The following is a 22792-nucleotide window of genomic DNA, read 5'->3' as shown; positions in this document are numbered from 1 at the left end:
CTGGGCCTTTCTTCCCGCTGTCTTCTAATTGACCTCTCCACCCCGGCTCTGTATGGAAGTGACAGGAGCCAAGCCTGGGTCTCTGTGTGCCTCCAGCCCAGAGGCTTCTCCATTCCCTAAATGCTGAAGAGAAACGAGCAGATACCAGCTTAAATGCATTTTTATTTTCCACTTTTGCCAGGAAAGTGAAGAAACGGATTAAAAAAACAAAATAATACTGTGATTCCCCACCAACCCACACCTTGTTTTTAAACCAACAGGCCAGGTCCTGCCAGGCCTTCTTACCCATTAAACACCCTGAGCCACCCCGACCCCGCTGCTAGCCCTGGAGTCTCTGGGGCAGTGGGAAACTGTCCTCCAGCTTCAGGCTTCAGACAGAACCTCAGCTCAGGCAGGGAAGTCGTGGCACTAGTGCCAGAGCACAACCTTCTTGGCCTGGTCCACGCTCACCACGTGGCTCCCAGAGTAGCACCAGGCCACGGCGTTGATGGCAGCGCTGGGGAGAGGGAGAGGCAGGATTCAGGGCGTCGGGAGCTGGCCCTGCCCCTCCTCACTGGACCTCAGCTGTTTGAGGGCCTCTCGGAGCCCGTCACCTCCCCTGTAAAGTGGGCTCGAAGGGCTGTGGTGGGAGCGGACTCAAGTGCACATGGGAAGACACTGTGAACTGAAGGGCTCCGCGGGGGCAGGGATGCAAGGTATGGGACAAGAGCCAGGACTCCAGATCCCAAGCATGTCAGGACCTGGGGTCAGCTTAGCAGGAGTGGCCTTGGGGCTGGGGTGGTGGTCAGTGGCTATGCTCACCTGTGGGGTCCCCGAAGGCTACTCTCTAGTTTCCCAGTGTCTACGTCCCAGATGTAAAGGGCTCCATCCCAGGACCCTGCTAGGGCATAGCTTCTGTCGGGGCTGCAGGAGCCACAGCAGAGCAAGAGAGAAGAGACCAGAAGTAAGAATATAGACATGCAGACACCCAGACAGAGAGGACACACTCAGGCATGGGTATTCTCACGGACACACCTGAACACGGCTTTGGTCCAGTCAGAACCGCACTTGAAACCATCAGCCCTGAGAATAGACAGGTCAGGATGGAGGGGGCTGCCACTTCCTGCCCTCAGCCCAAAACTTAACAAGCTTCCTCTCTGTCAAGGGCTTGGGTACCTCAGCAGACCCTGGTCCAGATGGGCCTCCACGGAGGGCCCCCCGCCAACAGGCCTTTCACAGGCCCAGCTGCCCCAGTCAAAGCCACAGGGCCGGTGGGCACAATGCAGGTACCTGAACACCTGGCGGATGTTGCTGACACGCAGGTCGATGACCTTGAGTGTGTCATCTCGGGAACAGCTGAGCAGATGCAGCTGGTCGTGGCTGAGGCTCAGAGAGGTGACCCGGCCCTGCACAGGGATGACCTGGGTGCAGTGGGGCCCCCTGAGGAGCAGGAAAGGAGACGAGGGTGAGGAGCAATCACCTTGACAGGGCTGCTCCTGACAGACGAACAGAAGTCCAGAGCCACCCCTCAGGCCCCAAGGCTGACAACTAATCTCCCACCAGAGCCAGCCCCTTCCAGCAGGAACTTACTTGAAGCCAGAGCCCCTGAAACCCTTGAGCCACTAAAATAAGTGCTGGGGAGGAAAGCAATGAAAGTCTGTCTTTAAATATGTGAAAGGGAGAGCAAAGGGTTTCAAAGTCAATCACTACAGATGAGGAAGAAGAAGCCTGAGGCAGGGCTGGCTCTAGCTCTGGTTCTAGCCTTAGCTATTTTTATAAACTATTCAAGCCTGACGCTGGGCTCTTAAGTTCTTTTTGACTGAAAAGTGGTGACTACATGAGGACTGTGGTGTTGGAGAAGACTCTAGAGAGTCCCTTGGACTGCGAGAAGATCCAGCCAGTCCATCCTAAAGGAGACCAGTCCTGGGTGTTCATTGGAAGGACTGATGTTGAAGCTGAAATTCCAATACTTTGGCCACCTGATGTGAAGAGCTGACTCATTTGAAAAGACCCTGATGCTGGGAAAGATTGGGGGCAGAAGAAAGGGACAACAGGGGATGAGATGGTTGGATGGCATCACCGACTGAATAGACATGGGTTTGGGTGGACTCTGGAAGTTGGTGATGGACAGGGAGGTCTGGCGTGCTGCGGTTCATGGGGTCGCAAAGAGTCGGACACAACTGAGTGACTGAACTGAACATGGGACTCGGTTGGCAAGACCCAGCAGAGTATGGTGGTTGGACCAAGGGTCAATAAGGAGGCACAATTCTTCAGAGGCCTCAAAGCCTTCAAGGGACCAAGCCCAGCACAGAGGCCACCAGAGCCTCACTTCCCCAAGGTACCCTCAGCTGCTCCATAGCCAGAAAAAGGAAGAGAACACAGGAGCCCTGTCCCTACCTCCCCTGCCCACAGCCTACGCCTATCACCTGCTGTCCCAGAACCGGATCTTCTGGTCATTGTGACCACTAATGATGACATGGTCCCCACACACCACGTCGTTACAGTAGGAAAGGACATTGATGGTCCTGGAACCTAAACCAAGGAGTAGAGAGAGCCCTGGACTCAGAGAAGGGTTATTATGAGCCAGTCCACTGGACGTGTGGAGAAGCTGAGGCCCAGAAGCCCCAGAGGTACAGTGTCCTCCTAGAACTAGAACCCAGGCCCCTGTTTTCCAGCCCAAAGCCTGAGGTCACCAAGAAACCAGGGAAAGCGTCACCAATGGAGGACAGAAGAGGAGCCTTAGGAGGTTTCATCCCAAATGCCTGTAAGTCTTGGAGCCCCTCCGAGATCAGGTTGCAGCCCCAGAAGGCCCGGCCTGCAAGGGTCCTGGTGGGTGGGGAAGGGGAGGGTCGGGCCTCACAGTAGGCTCGGCAGAGGTCCCACTCCTTCACAGTCCGGTCCCGGCTCCCGGTCACCGCCTGGTGCCTCGTCAGCTTGAATTTGGCAGCCGTCACCTTGTCTGTGTGTCCAGATAGTGTTTCCTGCACATCCCAGGGAAGCATCAAGGGCATGGCCAAGATCCCATAACCAACCCCTCCACCCAAGGCATGATTCCTGTCCCCCAGGCTGCCTCCCCAGTCAGACCTCACCTTGGACTGTGCCTCCCCAACCTTCCAGAGCTGGGCGGCCTTATTGTAAGTACCTGCCAGTAGCTGGGAGCCCTGGGGAGAAGGGAAAGGAAAAGAGATCCTGGGCCTGGCCAGAAAGCCAGAATCGGGCCACCTCAGCGCTTCCCCTTGGCCCAGGTCACCCAGGCAGGCAGAGGAGAATTGAAGCCCAGGAGAAGGATTTATCCAGGCGCCCTCTCAGGACATAGGGCTCTAGGATACCCATGATGTTCCCCCAGGTCCCAGAGCCCCACCTGCCCAATGTGGACACTCGGGGAGGGACATCCCATGCCACCCAGGTCCTCTCACCGAGGGGTCAAAGTCCACACTGGTGATGCTGCCTCCAGCTCCTTCAAGGGTCTGGTTAGCCTTCAGGCGCCCTGGGGGACCAGGGGAAGGAACAAGCGAAATGAAGTCACTAATCTCATGAAACAGAGGAGCCTGTACTGTGAGTGGTAAGATGAATCTCTCCCAAGTTAGAGGACAGAATTGCTGGGTCTGTTCTTGCGGGCAGGGAGACAGGGGTCGGGGGAATCAAGCTAGAGGCTGCACCTTCCTGAACTGCCAGCAGGGGGCTGCAGGTCATCTCACAGATGTCTGGAGAGGACTAGAGAGAAGGGACTGTCCCTAGGTCACACAGCAAGCCAGGCCAGGCAGCTGGGGACTCGCCTCCTCCAGGAAGCTTCTAGGAGCCAGCCTGCACTCCCCAGTGCACCCCCATCTGCAGAACACAGAGCAGACAGCTAACACTTGTCTCAGAACTGAGTTCTGAGAGCTCAGTGATACGAGGTGGCCTGGTGGACCCAAGAGACCTGATCAAGGGCCTGTCCCTGTAGAATGTCCTGACAAGGTATCCTCACCACCCCAACAGGGACCATCTGAGCTGAGCCCTGCCCACCATGCAGGCCTTGACTCCAGGAGGTGAGAGGCTCTGCCCTTCTTAGGAGCAGTGAGCCCAGAACTCCTGCCAAGGGGTCATCTGGCCACTGCCCACAAGGATGACCGGGTGAGGAGACACAGACGCAACACCTTTCCCACCAAGGAGCAAGCTGAGGGTGCGGTCTGGAAAGAATGGGCTGAGCTTGCCCGTGGGCAGTGACCCTCACCTCCCACGACATTCCAGAGGAGGATGAGGCGGTCAGCCCCTCCAGTGGCCAGGAGGCTGCTGTTGGGGCCAAAACGAACAGCACTGACCTCAGAGAGGTGGGCATCCTGTGGGGAGAGGAGAGGTCAGTGCTCCTGGTCCTCGCCACACACGCCTCTGTGTGCATGCTCACAGCCAGCTCTCTGTCACGCATCCTTGCACACGTGGGGTCTCTCTCTGAACTCTGAGTTTCAAACTTGGCCCCACAGGGGCTCATCACCTCTGATTGGACCCTGGTAGCAGCCTCCTCCCATGTTCCCTGTACTCCCCTACCTGGCCTCCTGTCTCTCCCTCTCATTATAAAATGCCGAAGGGCTCCCAGCACAAGCTGTGGGAGGAAAACTGCTCCCAATGAAGGGCCCATCCTTGCTTCCCTGGCCTCCTGAGACCGCTCCTGGGACCTGCACTCCCATATCGTACCCCATGCACTTGGCCCAGCTCCTCCTTACCAGCACATCCTGAGCTTGGGTGGGAAGTCGGGCAGTCACACACACGGGGATGCTCTGGTATCGCTGCTCGGGGACTCCCCCGATTGAGTGGCCTCTTCTCTTCTTGAAACTGGGAGAGGGGGTAAAGAGGGCATTCAGCAAGGCCTTCTGAGAGGGAGAAGGCCCTTCAAGCTCTCCTGAAGCAACAGCTACAGGAAGCAGACACAGAAGGCGGCAGAACATGGCCAGCAGCACCGAGACAAGCACAGAGGCAGGGTGGGGTTGGTGGATTCTGAGAAACCTCGGAGCACTGCTTGGTTGGCACTGTGACCCTGAACGAAGCCCTGACATTTCTGAGTCTCTGTTTCCCAAATGAGTGGTAGTTCCTGTCTGGCCTCACCTTGGAGCCCTTGGTCCCCTGTGAGGACCCTGGATGAAGGACAGAGCCCAGAAGACAGCCAGGGAGGGGCTAGGAATGAGGCCATGCACCCAGCTCCTGCCTCTGGGGCTCAGCAGAGACTTACACACACCAGTGCTGGGCAGACTATGGAAGGACAGACCAGGACTCATACACAGCCCAGGCCTGGGCTCCAGGAGGCTGACATAGGCATCAAAGGCGCCCAACACCTTCACACACACGGCGCCGCACACACACTTACTCCAGAAGCCCCTTCACTACATCCACACAGCGGGACACCGTCAGGGATGTGGCAGAGGCTGACCTGGGGCAGAATCGAGAGAGATGTTTAAGGGACTAGCTGGTGGGTGTGTGGACCACAGTCATTCATCCCTACACTCTTGAGCCAGAACAAGAACTTACTCCTCCAATGCCAGGAGAGCACAGTGACCCGGAGCAGTCCCAGGAAGGTGGAGGAGGGCAGGGATTTGGAATGAAGTCTCCCAGTTTCACCATGATAGGTAAAAACTGCCTCAACACATGGTGCCCCCTAACAAAAGTTCATGGGAGGCTGAGCTGGGACCTGTGGGGTAGGATGGAGGTTCCCCCAACCTGAGATAGCACAAGGCTGGGGACAGGGGTGTGGGGAAACCTAGATCCCAGAAATACCCAGGAAAGCATGTGTCCTGAGATGACCTGGCCCACCAGGGCTGCCAAGGCTTTGGGGACAAGCATCTCATGCCGCTCCCCAGGGTTCCTTCACCACCCTGAGGCCTGGACACCAGCAACCTGCAAGAAAAGGCTGGAGGAGGGGGGTAGTTACAGTGCCAGGCAAATCAAGATAGATGGGGGAGATGCAGGGAGGGACACCCAAGGACTGAAGCCAATCAGGTCCCACCCATGTGAGTTCACAGATCTACACATGCTTCACACGCATTCAGGTAGGCTCAGCTAAGTCTGTACACATACATGCTCTGATGTCCCCATGTATGTACACACATGCTTGTGACAGCTGAGCCTTGGACCTTGTCCACAGGTTCCCTCTGTCACCCTCTTTCACCAACCTGCCATCCCAACCCCAGAGCTCTGGTCTTAGGAAGGAGGAAAAAGGAGTGAGGACAAAGGTTGGAGTCCCTGGCGTGGCACTGACCCCAAGGGGCTCCAGGTACTGAAGTTTCAGCGGCCCTGGGGTCCAAGTGTACCCCAGTCTCTCTGCAAAACCCTCTCAACCCAAAGGCTGGCCCAAGGTCCTTTAGGAAGACTGGAGGGGCCCTGCTCAGAGCTCGGGATAGTCCTCACCTTAGAAAGATTGGAGGGGGCCAGCTCAGAGCGCTGGGACAGTCCTCACCTGAAGGGCCGCTTCCATTTCTCACCAGCCTCACTCTCCAGGGACCCTGGCCTAGGAGCCAGGACCAGAGTTTCTGCTTCCTCTCTGATCCCATCGCCTAGTGTGTCTGGGCTCCTGGGAGAGAGAATGAAGCTTAGGACGGCTAAGGGAGCAGGCCAGCCCTTCGTGCCCCTGCGCCCTACTCGGTGAGGACGGGCATCCCCAGAGACGAGAGTCAGTGCGGGAGCATGTGTGGCGGGAGCAGAGGCTGGCTCCTATGACCACCTGTGTCCGCACGTGTCCTAGGCTCAGTCTACCTGGGGGCTTCGGCACCGTGACTGCGCACACTTGTGGTCAGGTGAAGAGATGACCGAAGGCAGGTGGGGGCGGGGGAGAAAGGTAGCGGCCCTGGGACAGGGCATTGCAGAGCCCCCAGCGGAGGCTCGGCGGACAGGTCCCCGGCGCATCCTCATTCTTACTCGCTTATGCTCACTGTCCGCTTGGCTGCCTTCTTGAGCTCCTGGGACACCCGCGCTTGCTTGGCCCTGGGAGAGAAAAACCTCCAGAGTCAGGTGGTTCCCGTGTCGGGACAGGGGGCGAGGGGCCCTCCCCACCAGGACAGCTCGCCTCCCAGATTGACCCCCGGGGCGCTCTCACCTTTCCCGGCGCTCATTGCGCAGGTTGCGCTCGGCGGCGGCGCGCGCCTTTTGCTGCACCAGCCGCTCCAGCAGGTCGCACGCCTCCTCCTCAAGCCCGCGCAGAGCCGCCTCCTGGTGCCCGACGCGCGCGCGCAGCGCCTCGTAAGCCGCCCGCTGCTCCTCATTCAGCGCGCGCCGCGCGTGCACCTGTCCGGCCTCCTTCGCCCGAGCCTCCTCCAGCTGCTGCACGCGGGCCTGCAGAGCTGCCAGCCTAGAGGACCGGGAGCATCTCCGTCACCACCCTGGGGGAACCGGTCTGAGAGCTGGGACAGACTTGCCCCTGGCCACTTGGCCCCGCGGAGGCTAAGCCACGTCTCCCTCGAAGTCCTGCAGCTCCCGGCCTCTGCGACCAGCCACAGGCCTTGGGGGCGTTACGCTGTCGGACCCTTCTGGAGACCCGCTGGGTGACCCCGTGCCCCCCACCCCGGCAGTGGTGGTCCGGAGCCTCCCCGAGGTGCGCCCCGCCCGCGCCTCACCTGCTCTGCCGCTCCTCCAGCTGCGACTTCAAAGTGCTCAGGGTCTTGTTCTTCTCCACCACCTGGTAGGCCATCTGCAGCGGCAGAGGCGCGGGACAGGTAGGCGTGGGCGCCTCTGGACATAACCTCCAGCCCCTCTCCGTTCGGGAGAGGCTGGTAGGACGGGGTCTGCCTCTCTTCCCACAGGCCCCCTAGCTCAGCAGAAAACAGAAGCAGACAGCTAAGGCATCAAGCACAGGAATACACTGCTGTTTCAGGGATCAACGGAAGGGCCTTAGGCTCTGGAGCCTAACACCTGAGTTTCACTCCTTGCAGCGCCACTTTTCTCTGTGACCGGCGGTAGTAATTTAACCGCTCTGAACCTGTCCACCGCGAATAGCAGTGCTTACCTCGTAGGGTAACACTGAATTACTATACGGAAGAGTAGTTCAAATAATGGTGACTAGTTATATAGCACTTAACATGCGCTGGGTCTCGTTCTGAGCACTCTACAGTTCCAACTCTTCTATAATCTGGTAGTTACTGCCATTCTCCCCAGTTTACAGATGAGGACATTGACACTTCTCTAGTTAAGTGTCTCGCCCAAAGTCACACAGTTAAGTGGCAGATGATATCTGAAGCCAGGCCACCTAACATGCTCCAAGTAAAGGGCTACAAGCATTAAAGGGATGTGTGTTCTGTTCCCCGCCTCTCCAAGCCATGGCTACCAAGCATAAGTCCCAGAGAGCAACAAGATGCTCTGAGCAGAGGCACACAGGCTAAGAATAGGAATGGACTGTGGGAGCACAGGGCCCAGACTGAATACTGGAGCTGCCCCCCAGCCCCAGAGTCGGGGGAGGGTCATCTCATCTGTCCCCCACCTTACTGAACCGTCCATCCAAGAGCCAAGAGCTGGGGAAACCACAGAGCTGAAGGGCCAGTGAGAGAGACAGATGCTTAGAGAAGCAGTTCCCAGCACAGTGGCAAGAGGAACATGAAAGCACTAAAGCTGGGGGCTCTTGCTACTAACCTGTCCCTGTGTTCTTCCTCACGTGGGCCTGAGGAGAGATGAACTGAGGAGCAAGGTTGGTGTCTACCTGCACTGACTCCCTGTGTGAGTGGGCTGGGGTAAGGGCCTTGCACATTCAGGGTCTATAACTGGCCCAGGTTTTTTTGTTTTTTTAATATTTATTTAGATGTGCCAGGTCTTAGCTGCAGCACATGAGATCTCAGTTGCGGCAAACAGGATCTAGTTCCCTGAACAAGAACCGAACCTTCACCCCCTGCATTAGGAGGCATGGAGTCTTAGCTATTGGACCACCAGGGAAGGCCCTGGCCCAGTTTATAACATTTATAATTCCTTCCACCATTAAACAATATGACCATCACTTCTGTTTCCTCACCTATCATATATTTTCATTGATGTTTTGGGATTTACTATTTTTTGATGCTTTTCAAAATCCAAATAATAGAGGTGGAAAACAGATTAGTGGTTAGGAGTTAGGGATGGTCTGAGGAGAGGGCTGAGTTGTGACTAAAATGGGGTGGTCCTGAACTTGAGCTATATCTTGATGGGCACACAAATCTACACAGGTGGAAAAATGACAAAGAACTATGTCCGCTTCACACTAACATCTATTCGCTGACTGTGTGCACTTTAGTCAGGCATAAGATGTAACCAACGGGAGGGACTGGGTAAATGGCTGCACAGGACCTCTCTGTGCTGTCTTTGCAACTTCTGGTGGATCTAAAATTATTTCAATAAAAAGTTAAAACGATAATACATGCTTGTTGTGATATGTGAAACAGTACTAAGAATTAAAGAAAAAGTCTCTCCTTGTCCCTTGGCATATCCAACGGGAACTGACTGGTTTGTGTCTGAGGATGTCATGAGGAGGGAGTGCTGAGGACAAGGGGTGCCTGGAAGTATCCCAGACAAAGCGAACCAGGAGCTCAGGGACAAAAGAGTGGCAGGAAATGCAACCTGAGGCTGGAGAACTCAACTGGGGAGCCAGGCTAAGCTTTGGAAAACATGCACCAAACTGATAATGGGGAGAGTGGTGAAAGGGGCTTTTACTTTTTTACTCTATGGACTTCTGCTCTCTTGAAATGTTCACAACAAGCATGTATTTGTGTATTACTTGTCTTTTTTTAATAGAGATCATTTTTTATTATTAAAAATATATCACTCTAAGTGCTGAATGGAGAATGGAGGGGGTGCCAAAAGAGGAGTTATCCAGAGTAATGAGAATAACTTGGACCAGGTCAGATAGGGTACAGGAAGTGGAAGTTGATGGATTTGGAAGCAGGATCCATGAGCTGGTGACTAGCTCAGGATGGATGGAAGGTTGCCAGGGGGCAGAGGTGACTCTGGGTTTCCTGACTGATAACTACCAATGGAGGGGGGAATGATCTACCTCGTTTTCTTAAGTATCCTTTTTTAAAAAAAAAAACTATTTATTTAGGTGTGCCGGGTCTTTGTTGCAGCATGTGGGATCTAATTCCCTGACCAGGGATCAAACCCAGGCCCCTTGCATTGGGAGTGTGGAGTTTTAGCCACTGGACCACCAGAGAAGTCCCAGTGTTGTTGTTCAGTCGCTAAGTCATGTCCAACTCTTTGTGACCACATGAACTGCAGCACGCCAGGCTTCCCTGTCCTTCACTATCTCCCTGAGTTTGCTAAAACTCATGTCCACTGAGTCAGTGATGCCATCCAACCATCTCATCCTCTGTCGCCCCCTTCTCTCTTGCCTTCAGTCTTTGCCAGTATCAGGGTCTTTTCCAGTGAGGTAGCTCTTTGCATCAGGTGGCCAAAGTATCTACCTCATTTATCACCTAGTCTATAAATATTCATCAGCATGGACTGTGGAGACAGGCCCCAGAGATATAATGGAGGCAAAGCAAAGACATCTCAATCTTTGAGGTGCTCATAGCCCAGAAAGGGGCTCAGATGTTTGAGAAGCACCTCTTAAATGTGGTTGCAACCCTCAGTAGGGGCTCTGAGGGAGAGGCTTTTCCTGGGTTCATAGTCCCAGCTGGACATTAGTTGAGCAAGTGACCTGGCAATCCTTCAAGCTAGGCTTCAGCAATATGTGAACCAAGAACTTCCAGATGTACAAGCTCAGTTTAGAAAAGACGGAGGAACCAGAGGTCAAATTGCCAACATTCACTGGATCATAGAGAAAGCAAGGAAATTCCATAAAGACATCTATCTCTACTTCACTGACTACCCTAAAGCCTTTGACTGTATGGATCACAACAAACTGTGGAAAATTCTGAAAGAGACGGGAATACCAGACCACCTTACCTGCCTCCTGAGAAAACCTGTACGTGGGTCAAGAAGCAACAGTTAGAACTGGATATGGAACAATGCACTGGTTCAAAATTGGGAAAGAGCTATGTGAAAACTGTATATTGTCACCCTGTTTATTTAACTTTTATGCAGAGTACATTATGCGAAATGCCGGGCTCGATGAAGCACAAGCTGGAATCACAAGATTGCCAGGAGAAATATCAACAATTTGAGATATGAAGATGATACCACCCTACAGGCAGAAAGTGAAGGAGGAACTAAAGAGCCTCTTGATGAAGGTGAAAAAGGAAAGTGAAAAGGCTGGCTTAAAACTTAACATTCAAAAATTGAAGATCATGGCATCTGGCCCATCACTTCATGGGGAAACAATGGAAACAATGACAGATTTTATTTTCTTGGGCTCCAAAATCACTGCAGATGGTGACTGCAGCCATTAAATTAAAAGATGCTTGCTTGCTGGAAGGCAAGCTATGACAAACCTAGACAGTGTATTAAAAAGCAGAGACATCTGTTGATATATGGCAGAAACTAACACAATATTGTAAAGCAATTATCCATCAATTAAAAATAAATATTTTTTTAAAAGTAAAAAAAAAATTCAGAGACATCACTTTGCCAATGAAGGTTCATATAGGCAAAGCTATGGTTTTTCTAGTAGTCATGTATGGATGTCAGAGAAGGCGATGGAACCCCACTCCAGTACCCTTGCCTGGAAAATCCCATGAGCGGAGGAGCCTGGTAGGCTGTAGTCCATGGGGTCACTAAGAGTTGGACACGACTGAGCGACTTCACTTTCACTTTTCACTTTCATGCATTGGAGAAGGAAATGGCAACCCGCTTCAGTGTTCTTGCGTGGAGAATCCCAGGGACAGGGGAGCCTGGTGGGCTGCCATCTATGGGGTCGAGACACGACTGAAGCGACTTAGCAGCAGCAGCAGCATGTATGGATGTAAAATTTGGACCATGAAGGCTGGGCACCAAAGAATTGATGCTTTTGAATTGTGGTGTTAGAGAAGACTCTTGAGAGTCCCTTGTACTGCAAGGAGATCAAATCAGTCGATCCAAAAGAAAAAAACCCTAAATATTCATTGGAAGGACTGACGCTGAAGCTGACACTCCAATACTTCGATCACCTGATGTGAAGAGCTGACTCACTGGAAAAGTCCCAGATTCTGGGAAAGACTGAGGGCAGGAGAAGAGGATGACAGAAGATGAGATGGTTGAATAGTATCAATAACTCAATGGACTTGAGTTTGAGCAAACGCTGGGAGATAGCAAAGGACAGAGAAGCCTGGTGTGCTGCAGTCCATGGGGTTGCAAAGAGTTGGAATGAACAACATCTAGGTAGGTATTTAATGGCTCCTCAGCCTCCTCCAGTGGACTAGAAGGTTCATGGGGCCAGGTCTTGTTTACTGCTGTGCTGCCTGTGCCTTGAATATAGTACTTGTCAATAAATATTTGTTAACAGAATGAATGGAGAGAACAGAAAGCAGATTCGTGTAGGAGAGAGTTCAGATCCTGGCTCTACCTCTCAAAGCCTCTGCTTCCTCTGAAACCATAAAGCAGAGGATTAGCTGAAGTAACACTTAGCCCAGTATCGTTAATGTGGTGTTGACCATATTATTACAGGGGTGACAATGAGTCTTATTTTATATATGAAGTCCAAAAAGCAGCTGAGAAAGAGTCTGGAGCTCCTAAGAGAAGACTGAGCTAGAGATGGATCTGGGAGTTAGCAAACACAGAAAGTCAATGAGAGTCAGTGAACCCACCCAAGTTCTAAAGAACACCCACATCTACAGGGAGGGGGATAAAGAGGCGGGAAAGTAGCCAGAAAAGGAAGTTCAGAAACAACAGAAGCCAAGAGACACCATGGCAGCAGGAGAGGTGGGGGTGGTCAGTGTCAGGCAGAGGTAGCACACCCTGCCATGGAGGTGGACCACCTTATTTTTAATCTGCAAATGTGTATTGCGCGTCAGTTGGTGCTGGGCCCCAGGCTTTGCAGGGCAAGTAATGAGCAGAGCAGGCTGAACCATCCAAGGGGAACAGAGGCTGCCTGTTTCCTGCACACCTCACACTCCTCCCCAAGCTCTCACCTCACTTCCTCCAGCTGCTGCTGGAGCCAACTGCATCCTGGGCTGCCAGGGCCAAGCTCGAGAGCACTCTGAGCCCTGCCTGGCCTCAAGACATTGGACATGGGGAATCTCCCTCACTTGCCGGCTCCCTGGGACCACATCTCCCAGCCTCCAAGTTCTGGATCCTGGCCCCATCCCACTCTCTCTCAGACCCCTGCCCCACCTACCTCTCCACACACCAGCCGGAGCGCCTCCGCCTCCTCTTGCCACTTCACCCTCAGAGCTGCCGGTGATAGGCCTTGGTCTGACTCCTTCTCCCTGCCAACCAATCAGAGTGGTGTTCATTTTCCCACCATTCTTCCAGAGGATGCACGTAAAAAGTCTGAAGCCAAAGCTATGCATTGTCTCCTGAGGAAGGTGGGAGCCTGAAAGTCAGCAGAGGAAAGATCAAATCTCCAGGAGCTGGAGCTGCTCATGACTCCTCTGCTCTGGGCTTGCCCCAGAGTTCCTCTGCCAGGACCCCTCTCAAGAAGCATCTCCCAACTCTGAGCCCTAACCCATCCCTGGTTCTCATTTTCACTCCTTCTTTGGAATAGGTGGCATCGTGTACTTTCTGTAGGCATCTGGTGAGGAGCAGGCAAACAAAAAGACAGATGTACAGAGGGGCAGGCAGGAGGTGGGATAAAGGCAGAGAGATGAACTGAGAAGGACATTCTAAGCAGCTGGCCTGGGGAAAGGCTTAAGAGCCTGCCTCCCCCTCCCCTGGGCAGCAGCCAAGGGCCAATGAGGTGCCAGGGAGAGAATGAACCCAGCAGAGGCGGTGGGGGCAGGGCCTGGGCACAGGAAGCCCATTGTGACCACAGACACAAACACTCACCAGGGACCCTGGTGGACAGAGGGAGTGACATCGTTTGGCTCTGGCTGCAGCTTCTCTGAGAATCGGGCCAGCAGCTCAGCTTTCTCCAGGAGGCGGTTATCTAGGGGTGCAAAAGGGTGAGCCTGGAGCAGAGATGGACACTTTTCAGCAGACCCCAGGCAGACAAGTTACCTCTCTGGCTAGGAGGGCTGCAGGAGTCCAGTGATGCAGAAGGGGGAGCCACTGGCAGACTGGGCTCTGCCTTGCCTGCAGGGGGTGAGTGTAGCTCCATCAGGACCTCCAGCCCTTGCAGTCTCCTAAGAGCATAGCCCCCAGGCCCTCCCAGAAGAAGACCTGCTCTCCCAGGGACAGAGGACAACCATTCAGTTCAGTTCAGTAACCATTAGGGGAAAGGAAATAGCTGGCCAATGCCTGCTAAGCGTCTCGAGGGAAGGAAGGGGCCAGGGATTGATTCAACCTCCCCCAAGGCAGGGCCTGGCCCCAGAGTGGTGAAACAAACTAAGCTCCACTAGCCTGTGGCCTTTGGCAAGATACTTCCCTTCCAGGAGCTCTAGCTTTCTGTATCAGTACTGAAAAACAGTCCTGACTTCCCCTGGGTTGTTGTAAGTTTCCCCTCAGGCCAGAACAGAAAGTTCTTGAGTTTGGTAGTTTCTATTACAGACCCTGGAATACAGCACCTCCACCCCCATCCCTGGTCATTTCCTCTTTTCTCACCAGTTTCAGGGTGGGGTAGAGGTGAGGCCCAGGCCTGACTTCTCAGTCCCTTTCCCTCTCCCTGTCCCCTACCAGTAACCTAGGTCGATCACCTAGGTTGCTGGCCTTGTTCTCACACAAAACCCCACCCCAAGCCCCAGGGCATTGTTCTGCTCCCCCCCCCCAGCAAATCTAAAGAGGATGCCATTTTGCCCACTTTATGAATGAGAAATCCGAGGCTTAGGGTTAAGATTTGTCCAAGACCATGAAGAAGACTGGACCTGCAATGTCTCTGAGTTCAGCCTTCCTGGATCACTCCACTCCCACAGATTTGCAGCTCCCAGTGGGTGGGTGGGGGTGACTCCTCTCTCATAATTGGAGGGTTCCATTGTCCATCAGAGCAGTGGAGAAGTGAGGCTGCCTACAGGTAGAGGGCTGGCCTCACATCCCCAGAGAGGACCAACAGGTTGGAAGGTTGCAGAGAAGTGTCCCAGGACAAGAGCAATAAGTTCAGTTGTGAGGCTGGGGGAGATGGTTAAGCAGCAGCCAAGATTAGGACCAGTGTTGGAGCTGGAGGGACTGTGGTTAGACTTTGAACCTCAGACATACAATCTCAGATAACCAGAGGTGCACACACAGATGCACACCTGCTCATCCTGGCTTGAACTGCCACACCCCTTCCTGACCAGCTCCCCAGAAACAACTCTCAGAATCTGACTTCCCCAGGCTCAGCCACCTCCCTCTGCAGCCTGGAGCCCCTACTCAGGCTGGGGTTGGTTGGGCACAGAGATGCTCCAAAAATCTGAACCAGGATCACCTGTCTGTGGCAAAGCCTCTGACTCTGAGCTCCCTCTGTTTACTTCAGAGTTTAGAAGTAACTGTTCTGGCCAGTCCCCAGATCTTTCACTGTGCTTATAGGGACCAAATGGACTGATCAGACTGATCAGGTCCTGGGGACTTCCCAGGAAGGGGAAGGCTAAGAGACCCTAAAAATCCAACACTCGCATATGAACCCGTGCATAGGAAGCCCAGCCCATCCCAGGCCCTGAGGGGCGAGAAAGAGCGAGACAACCAGGAGGGAGCTCGGTCCAGGAGTGGGGGGCGGGGGGTCTCCGCAGAGCCTGTATCGGAAAAGGTAGGAACGCTGGCTAGTCTGAGATGGGGCATAACAGACAGCGGGGCCAGAAGGCCCCAGGCTTCGGAGGCGACAAGGCATCGGTGCACTTGAGTCACAACCGGAAGAGCAGCCAAACCCTCCCCCCGGGCCGGAGCCCCATCCCCGCGACGGTCCCCGGGCGCAGTGCACTCACAGGCCGGCACCAGCTCCAGGAATAGGGCCTTCTGCGTTCGATCCCGCTGTCGAAGCTGCCGCACGATGTGGCGCTTCCAGCGGGCGGCGGGGTCGCCGGGGTCGCCCGGGTCGCCGGACCCCTCCATGGCCGCCCTCTCCCGCCAGCACTGCGCGCGGTTGCAGTAGAGGGAGGCGCGGCCGGGCAGGGGCGGGGCCCCGAGGGGACTCCGTGACGTCAGGGGGCGGGCCGCAGCGGGGAATCCCCGGATTGTACCAAGTGCTGTCCTGGTGGGAGGGCGGAACGAAACCGGGAGGGAACCGCCGACGGGGTCTAGACCACCAGGAGTCCACAAAAAGTCTCACATCCCTGGGGGCTCCTATGGCATTCGGAGCTGTGAGCGAGGACCGAGATCGGAGCCTTGGAGACGGCTTCCCCTCTCCTGTTGGCGCGCTCCGCAGGCGGGGTCTCCGGGGGGCGGGGCCGGTGTTCCTTAACCCCACCGCGCCCGCACCGAAGTCAGCAATAACAGACACTCTGGACCAGGCGGTGCACTAAACTGGGGAGGGACCTGGAGATCCCCTCACACCCGGACCCTGCTCTCGGGGCGCTCAAGATCTGTGAGGAGAAGCGACACAGACACACGGCAGACAGTGTGAAACAGCGAGATACGAAAGTACGGAAGAGGAAGAGACGGAGGGACGAGGCCCTGCTTTGCGGAGGTGATGGCACTGATCTGGGTCATGAGGGATGAAATACGGATTGGCCGAGGGAAACGGATCAGGCAGCGAGCGAGAAGAACAAACGCAGAGCTTTGAGGATATAAAAACTTCCAGTAGATTCGGGCCTGGAAGGACGGGAGGCAGAACTGTCCTTGTCCGGAGCAGGGTTTTAGGCTCCAGTTCATCGCAGAAAATTTACGACTGTGAGAGTAAAGGAATGCAGCCGATTCCATCGAGCAAACCCCTGGCCCAGAGGGGGAAAAAAGGCTTTCCTGAGACGGCACAAGAGGAGATGGCTGAGCCGGCCAGCAGTGTCCTGACTCGGGGCTGCACCTATCACTCCATGTGGGCGGCTCTGGAAGAGAGGCAGCATCTCTTGCTGGTACACTCACTTGAGTCCTCAGCTTGCAGGGAACTGTGATAAAACTGTCTCCAGCAAGACCCCAGTCCAGAGCTCTGCAAACAGGCTGCTGTGAAGGATGAAAGGAGTGATTCAGTGGAGCCCGGCAGGCCGTAGAGGTGACAGGTCTGTTGAAATGCAAATGGGAATGGGTGGCAGGTCTTGGAAAGCTGTAATTGCTGGAGACCCTGCAGGAGCTGTATGCTGCTGTGCTTTGAAACCACAATGAATTGCGCTCAGTCCTCCTGTGCCATTGTCTTTGACCCTTATTTCCTTTGCACATGCCATGCGTGTTGTATGCAACACCTTTCCCTCTAGTGGGCCTAACTCCTACTCATAAGTCACCTCTTCCAGCAAAGCTTTGTTGAGCCTGCACTTCAGTTAAGCCTTCTCTAAACTCGGCCCAGCCCAAGCCTAGCCTTGTCCCTTGAAGGAATGGGTGGTGGGTGCTAACATTAACTAGAAAGTGTGCCCAGGAGGAGATGGTACCCATGGAGGCTCAGGGCCAATTGGCAACATTTAAATTCCCTGTTAGGAGTGAATGACTTGCAGATGCCTAGGGACACCATCAAAGGAACTGAGGCTGTGTACACTGAAGGGCATATTGTCAAGGCTCTGCCTTACTGTGAGGCAGAAAGTGAAGTCGCTCAGTCATGTCCGACTCTTTGCGACCCCGTGGACTGTAGCCTACCAGGCTCCTCTGTCCATGGGATTCTCCAGGCAAGAATACTGGAGTGGGTTGCCATTTCCTTCTCCAGGGGATCTTCCAACCCAGGGATCAAACCCAGGTCTCCCGCATTGGAGGCAGACGCTTTAACCTCTGAGCCACCAGGGAAGCCTCTCTGTGAGGCAGAGAGGTATTATTTCTCTCAGTTGGAGAGTCATATTGGGGTCAGGATTTCCTAATCTAGGAAATTTAAAATAATTTTGTCATCTTTGAATAGTATATGATGAAGAAGTATTTGATTTTGACTAAAAATATTTTTATCTTTAGAATATGAAAAGTTGTACTATAAAGTTCACTTAAATTTTTAGATGATATCATAATATATAGACAAATTTTTTATGCTTCACATTTAAATGCTGCTTAATATATCTTTGATTATGTTAGAAAGCCATGATGTGATGACCAATAAATATAAAAAGTGATTATATCATTATTTGGAGACCAAGCTGGAATCAAGATTGCTGGGAGAAATATCAATAACCTCAGATATGCAGATGACACCACCCTTATGGCAGAAAGTGAAGAGGAACTAAAAAGCCTCTTGATGAAAGTGAAAGAGGAGAGTGAAAAGGTTGGCTTGAAGCTCAACATTCAGAAAACAAAGATCATGGCATCTGGTCCCATCACTTCATGGGAAATAGATGTAAAAACAGTGGAAACAGTGTCAGACTTTATTTTGGGGGGCTCCAAAATCACTGCAGATGCTGATTGCAGCCAGGAAATTAAAAGACGCTTGCTCCTTGGAAGGAAAGTTATGACCAACCTAGATAGCATATTAAAAAGCAGAGACATTACTTTGCCAACCAAGGTCCGTCTAGTCAAGGCTATGGTTTTTCCCGTGGTCATGTATGGATGTGAGAGTTGGACTGTGAAGAAAGCTGATCGCCGAAGAATCGATGCTTTTGAACTGTGGTGCTGGAGAAGACTCTTGAGAGTCCCTTATACTGCAAGGAGATCCAACCAGTCCATTCTAAAGGAGATCAATCCTGGGTGTTCATTGGAAGGACTGATACTAAAGCTGAAACTTCAATACTTTGGCCACCTCATGCGACGAGTTGACTCACTGGAAAAGACTCTGATGCTGGGAAAGGTTGGCGGCGGGAGGAGAAGGGGACGACAGAGAATGAGATGGCTGGATGGCATCACCGACTCCGTGGACATGAGTTTGAGTGAACTCCGGGAGTTGGTGATGGACAGGGAGGCCTGGTGTGCTGTGATTCATGGGGTCGCGGAGAGTCGGACACGACTGAGCGACTGAACTGAACTGAAAGTACTTTAGAGTGTAGTTTGAAACTTGCACCTGGATTAGGCATTTCCCAGCAGCCAGAGTGATTATTAAAACCTAAATCAGTTCCTGTTACTCTACTTAAAACCCTCCTAAAGCTTTTCAACTCAAATCCCTAAATCCTTTCTGTGGCTTTCAAGGCCCTGCTTAGTTTGGCTCCTGCCCACATCTCTGAGTTTACCTCTTCTACTGTTGCATGAAACCTTATTCACAACACTGAAATAACTGCTAAGACTTCCCTGGTTGCTCAGTGGTAAAGAATCTGCCTGCCAATGCAGGAGACAGGGATTCTATCCCTGGTCTGGGAAGATCCCACAAGCTGAGGGACAACTAGGCCTGTGTACCATAACTACAGCCTGTACTCTAGAGCCTGGGAGCCGCAGCTACTGAAGCCCTAGAGCTTGTGCTTGGCAACAAGAGAAGCCACTGCAATTAGAGTAGTCCCCACTCACTGCAAGTAGAGAAAAACCTGCGTGGCAACAAAAACTCAGGAGAGCCAAAAATAAATCAATTTTTCTAAAGAAAGAAAAATAAATCACAGGCAAACTCCCACTGTGGAACCTTTGCCCTGCCTGTCCCCTATTCCTGGTGCTCTTCCTCCTAAACTTTTTTGGGCTGTCTCTTGCCTACAAGTCAGATTTCAGAAGACCCAATCTGAATGAAATAGCTCCTATTCTAATCAGTGACTGCAGATCATCTAGTTGTTGTTCCTTTCATAGCATTTATCACTCTCAGAAAGGATCATGTTTCTGTGTTGTTTTGTTGTTTATTTTGTTGTTTATGACCTATCTCTCCTACCAGACTGGAAGCTTCAGGAAAGCCAGGACCAGTTCAGCCTTGATCCCAGCTCTGTCTTTAAGCACCTAGAACAGGGCTTAGCATCAACTGACTAGGTGATCAGTAAATATTTACCCCTGTTGCTCTCATTAAAAATATGCAGAAACAATTCTCATGACCCAGTTCTTAGAAGTTTTGAATTCAAAATTGTAACTATTTTTAATTGAAAAATAACCTGCACATAGTCAAAAATTCAAATAGTGTAAGAGAGAGCCTCTTTGCTTCACATGTTTCTATTGGCTGGCATAGGAAAGACTATTCAGTGGTCTCTCAGTTTTGTGTGTGTATGTGTGTTCTGCCTGCCAGGCTCCTCTGTCTATGGGATTTCCCAGGCAAGAATACTGGAGTGGGTTGCCATTTCCTCCTCCAGTCTCTTGGTTATTTTTTACTTAATACAACTGTTTCTTAAGAGCTCTCTTGATTCTGAGTGTTGGCTGAGCTCCGGTGATTCTTGCTTTGACTCTCTTACATAGTTGTAGTCACAACCACTGGAGTCATCTGAAGACTCAGCGGGGCTGGTTGCTGATAATGGCTCACTTATTTAACCAGCAGGAGATGCTGGCTATTGACTGGAAGGTGAGTCCTAGCTGAAAACCTAAAATGAAAACCCTGCATGTGGCCACTCACACAGCTCGGGTTTCTCCAAACTCGGTGGCTATGCTCTGAAAGGATACATTCCAAAACAAGCATTCCAGCAGACTGCAAGAAAGCTGCTAGTCTATTAAGGTTCGAGACCAGACACTAGCATAGCATTACTTCCTCTGTTTTGTTGGCCAGAGCAGTCCTAGTCCAGCCTAGATTCCAGGACAAAGACCCCAGCTTTCAGAATAAGCCTTCAGATCTCAGTGGCTTAAAACACAAACATTTATGTCTCCCTCAGATTCCAGTGCCAGGTCGACCATGTTGGTATACTATTCTCCTTCAACAGTGACTCAGATCCAAGCTGCTTCCACCAGCATATCCGTCATCTCAAAGTTCTTTGATCCCAACTATTCAGAAGGGAGAAAGTTTCTGGTGGGGGGAGAAGGGGGTGGACATTCACACTAATGTTTAATTGCCTTAGACCTGAAGTGACACACTCTTTGCCCACATCCTCACTGGTGAGATCACATCTACTAGGAAGGTTGGGAAACATAGTGTTCCCCTGTTCCCTGGAAGAGAAAAATGGGCGTGAACACATCATTTTATGGATACACACCAATTTCCCAGTCTCTTTCTCTAGAAGCATCACCATTAACAATTAACACCATTAACAATTTAGTGTGTATCCTTTCAGAAATATTTACATATGTGAAAGTGAAAGTCACTAGGCCATGTCTGATTCTTTGCGACCTCATGGTATATGCAAGAATATAAAAACACAAATGTAGCATTTGCACACTGTTCTACATGTTGCTTCTTTATGTAACTATATTTTCGATATGTCTTAAAGAACTTCTCATATCAGACCACATAGATCTACTTCATTCCTTTTTTTTTCACTTGAAGAACACCACCAAATTTATTTTGTACACATTGATTTATAATACAGTATACCTTTTTTTATTTGCCAAGCATTTTATTTTCTATTTTTTTAAATTGAAATATAATTGCTTTACAATGTTATGTTGATTTCTGCCATACAGCATGAATCACCCATAAATATACATATGTCCCCTCCCTCTTGAAACTCCCTCCCATCCCCCATCCCATCCCACCCCTCTAGGTTTTCACTGAGCACTGAGTTGAGCTTCTTGTGTTATACAGCAACTTCCCATACTTCATTCCTTTTAAAGCTGCAAAATAGGGAATTCCCTGGCAGGCAGTGGTTAGGACTATGCACTTTCACTGTTGAGGGCCCAGGTTCAATTCCTTGATCCCACAAGCCAGGGGGCATGGTCAAAAATAAATAAAAGCTTCAAAGTACTTCATTGTGTAGATGTATTATATAAATCAATATCATAATGATAAATATTTAGATTATTTCCAATTATTTGCTTATATTTAAGGTATCTTAAAGGAATCAATTAACTGAAGAACATACAAGAATATCTAAACGAAAGAAAAAACATAAATGTTTGGAGTTGGAAAGACTAAAAGTAAAAATGTAATTTACACAAATTATGAAGTCTATATTCCAATAGGATTTCATTGTTATGGAATTTGACAAGTTGTTTCTAAAACTCATCTCAAAAAAAAACCACAAAAATATTTTTAAGAATGAGGAAAGACTAGTATAATGAAAATTGTGTGCTGCTTGTTCAAAAATAGGCAAGATTAACAATAGGATAGAGAACAAAATAGATCCTCCCATGTAGGAATTTAATATAAGATGAAGGTAGCATTTCGACTATATAGAAAAAAGGAATCTTTTCAATAATTTATGTAAGGACAATTAGTTATCCAGTTAGCAAAAAAATATAGTTATAATTTTTTCTTCACACCATATGCAAAAGTAAATTCCAGATGGATTATATTACATTATGACTTATAATCATAAAATGATAAAGATATCAGAAACAAATAGAATAATTTATTGATAATCTTGGGATAGGGAAGACCTTCCTAAACAACATGCATAACACAAAAGTCATAAGGGAAAAGATAGGTAATTTAACCGTATCAAAATATAAAATTTCTGGACAATAAAACACATCATGCCCTATCAAAATTACAAGTCTTTCATGCAGAAATGGAAATGCTAATCCTAAAATTCATATGGAATTGCAAGGGATCCTGAATAGCCAAAACAATCTTGAAAAAGGACATATTTGAAGGACTTTACCCTTCAAGGTGTACTACAAAGCTGCAACAGTAAAAAAAAGAAAGAAAAAGGTTGTAATGGCATAAAGATAGACACAAGGACCATTAGAATAAAATTGAGATCCAGGAGTAAACCCATACATCAATGGCCAATTGCTTTTTGACAAGGATGCCAACTCAATTCAATAGAAAAATATTTTTTTCTTCAACAAATGGCTGAGACAACTGGATTTGTATATGCAAAAGAATAAAATCAGACCCTTACCTCATGTCATATACGAGACAGCTAACTCAAAATAG

At 50.9% G+C, this 22792-nt stretch overlaps 2 protein-coding genes across 7 annotated transcripts in view; one reads left to right on the top strand and one right to left on the bottom strand.

Annotated features, from left to right (window-relative positions):
* Positions 1-144: 144 nt before the first annotated feature.
* On the bottom strand, positions 145-16000 carry ATG16L2 (autophagy related 16 like 2). Of its 5 annotated transcripts, none has more exons than XM_088843171.1 (18): positions 15801-15994; positions 13798-13897; positions 13148-13238; positions 7557-7747; positions 7040-7291; positions 6862-6927; positions 6404-6517; positions 5479-5605; positions 5318-5380; positions 4680-4788; positions 3396-3466; positions 3069-3140; positions 2840-2960; positions 2406-2511; positions 1270-1419; positions 1015-1062; positions 802-903; positions 145-496 (listed from the first exon to the last, which is right to left on the bottom strand). In XM_088843171.1, exons 1-18 carry the CDS (start codon positions 15925-15927, stop codon positions 409-411), a joined length of 1998 nt encoding a protein of 665 aa, XP_088699297.1. In that variant the 5' UTR covers positions 15928-15994; the 3' UTR covers positions 145-408. The 5 variants fall into 5 exon arrangements, 4 of the variants coding, with proteins under 4 accessions (XP_088699297.1, XP_088699298.1, XP_055279591.2 ...); XM_088843172.1 differs by lacking the exon at positions 5479-5605 and adding an exon at positions 4193-4298 and having other exon boundaries at positions 15801-15992; XM_055423616.2 differs by having other exon boundaries at positions 7557-7630; positions 15801-15992.
* Positions 16001-16278: 278 nt separating this feature from the next.
* STARD10 (StAR related lipid transfer domain containing 10) overlaps positions 16279-22792 on the top strand; it is a 49152-nt gene continuing 42638 nt past the window's right edge. For both annotated transcript variants that reach the window (XM_055423615.2, XM_055423613.2), the window contains exon 1: positions 16279-17027. Coding sequence is in view for 1 of the 2 variants with exons in the window: in XM_055423613.2 (XP_055279588.2) it covers positions 16981-17027 (47 nt within the window). In the remaining variant the exon portion in view is untranslated. The remainder of the gene's footprint in view (positions 17028-22792) is intronic.

The sequence above is a fragment of the Moschus berezovskii genome, chromosome 14 (genome assembly GCF_049115385.1).
Source record: "Moschus berezovskii isolate FMDL1 chromosome 14, NW_MosBer_1.0, whole genome shotgun sequence".
NCBI lineage: Eukaryota > Metazoa > Chordata > Mammalia > Artiodactyla > Moschidae > Moschus > Moschus berezovskii.
This window is presented reverse-complemented; position numbering and strand designations above follow the sequence as displayed.

Bases quoted from the DNA above. Each gene is read 5' to 3' on its own strand.
- ATG16L2 (XM_088843171.1), bottom strand. From the start codon at position 15,927: ATGGAGGGGTCCGGCGACCCGGGCGACCCCGGCGACCCCGCCGCCCGC. The intron at 6,928-7,039 runs GTGAGAGCGCCC...TTTCTCTCCCAG, and splicing joins CGCAATGAGCGCCGGGAAAG to GGCCAAGCAAGCGCGGGTGT. The intron at 3,467-4,679 runs GTAAGGAGGAGC...CTGGTCCCCCAG, and splicing joins CCCAAGCTCAGGATGTGCTG to GGCGCCTGAAGGCTAACCAG.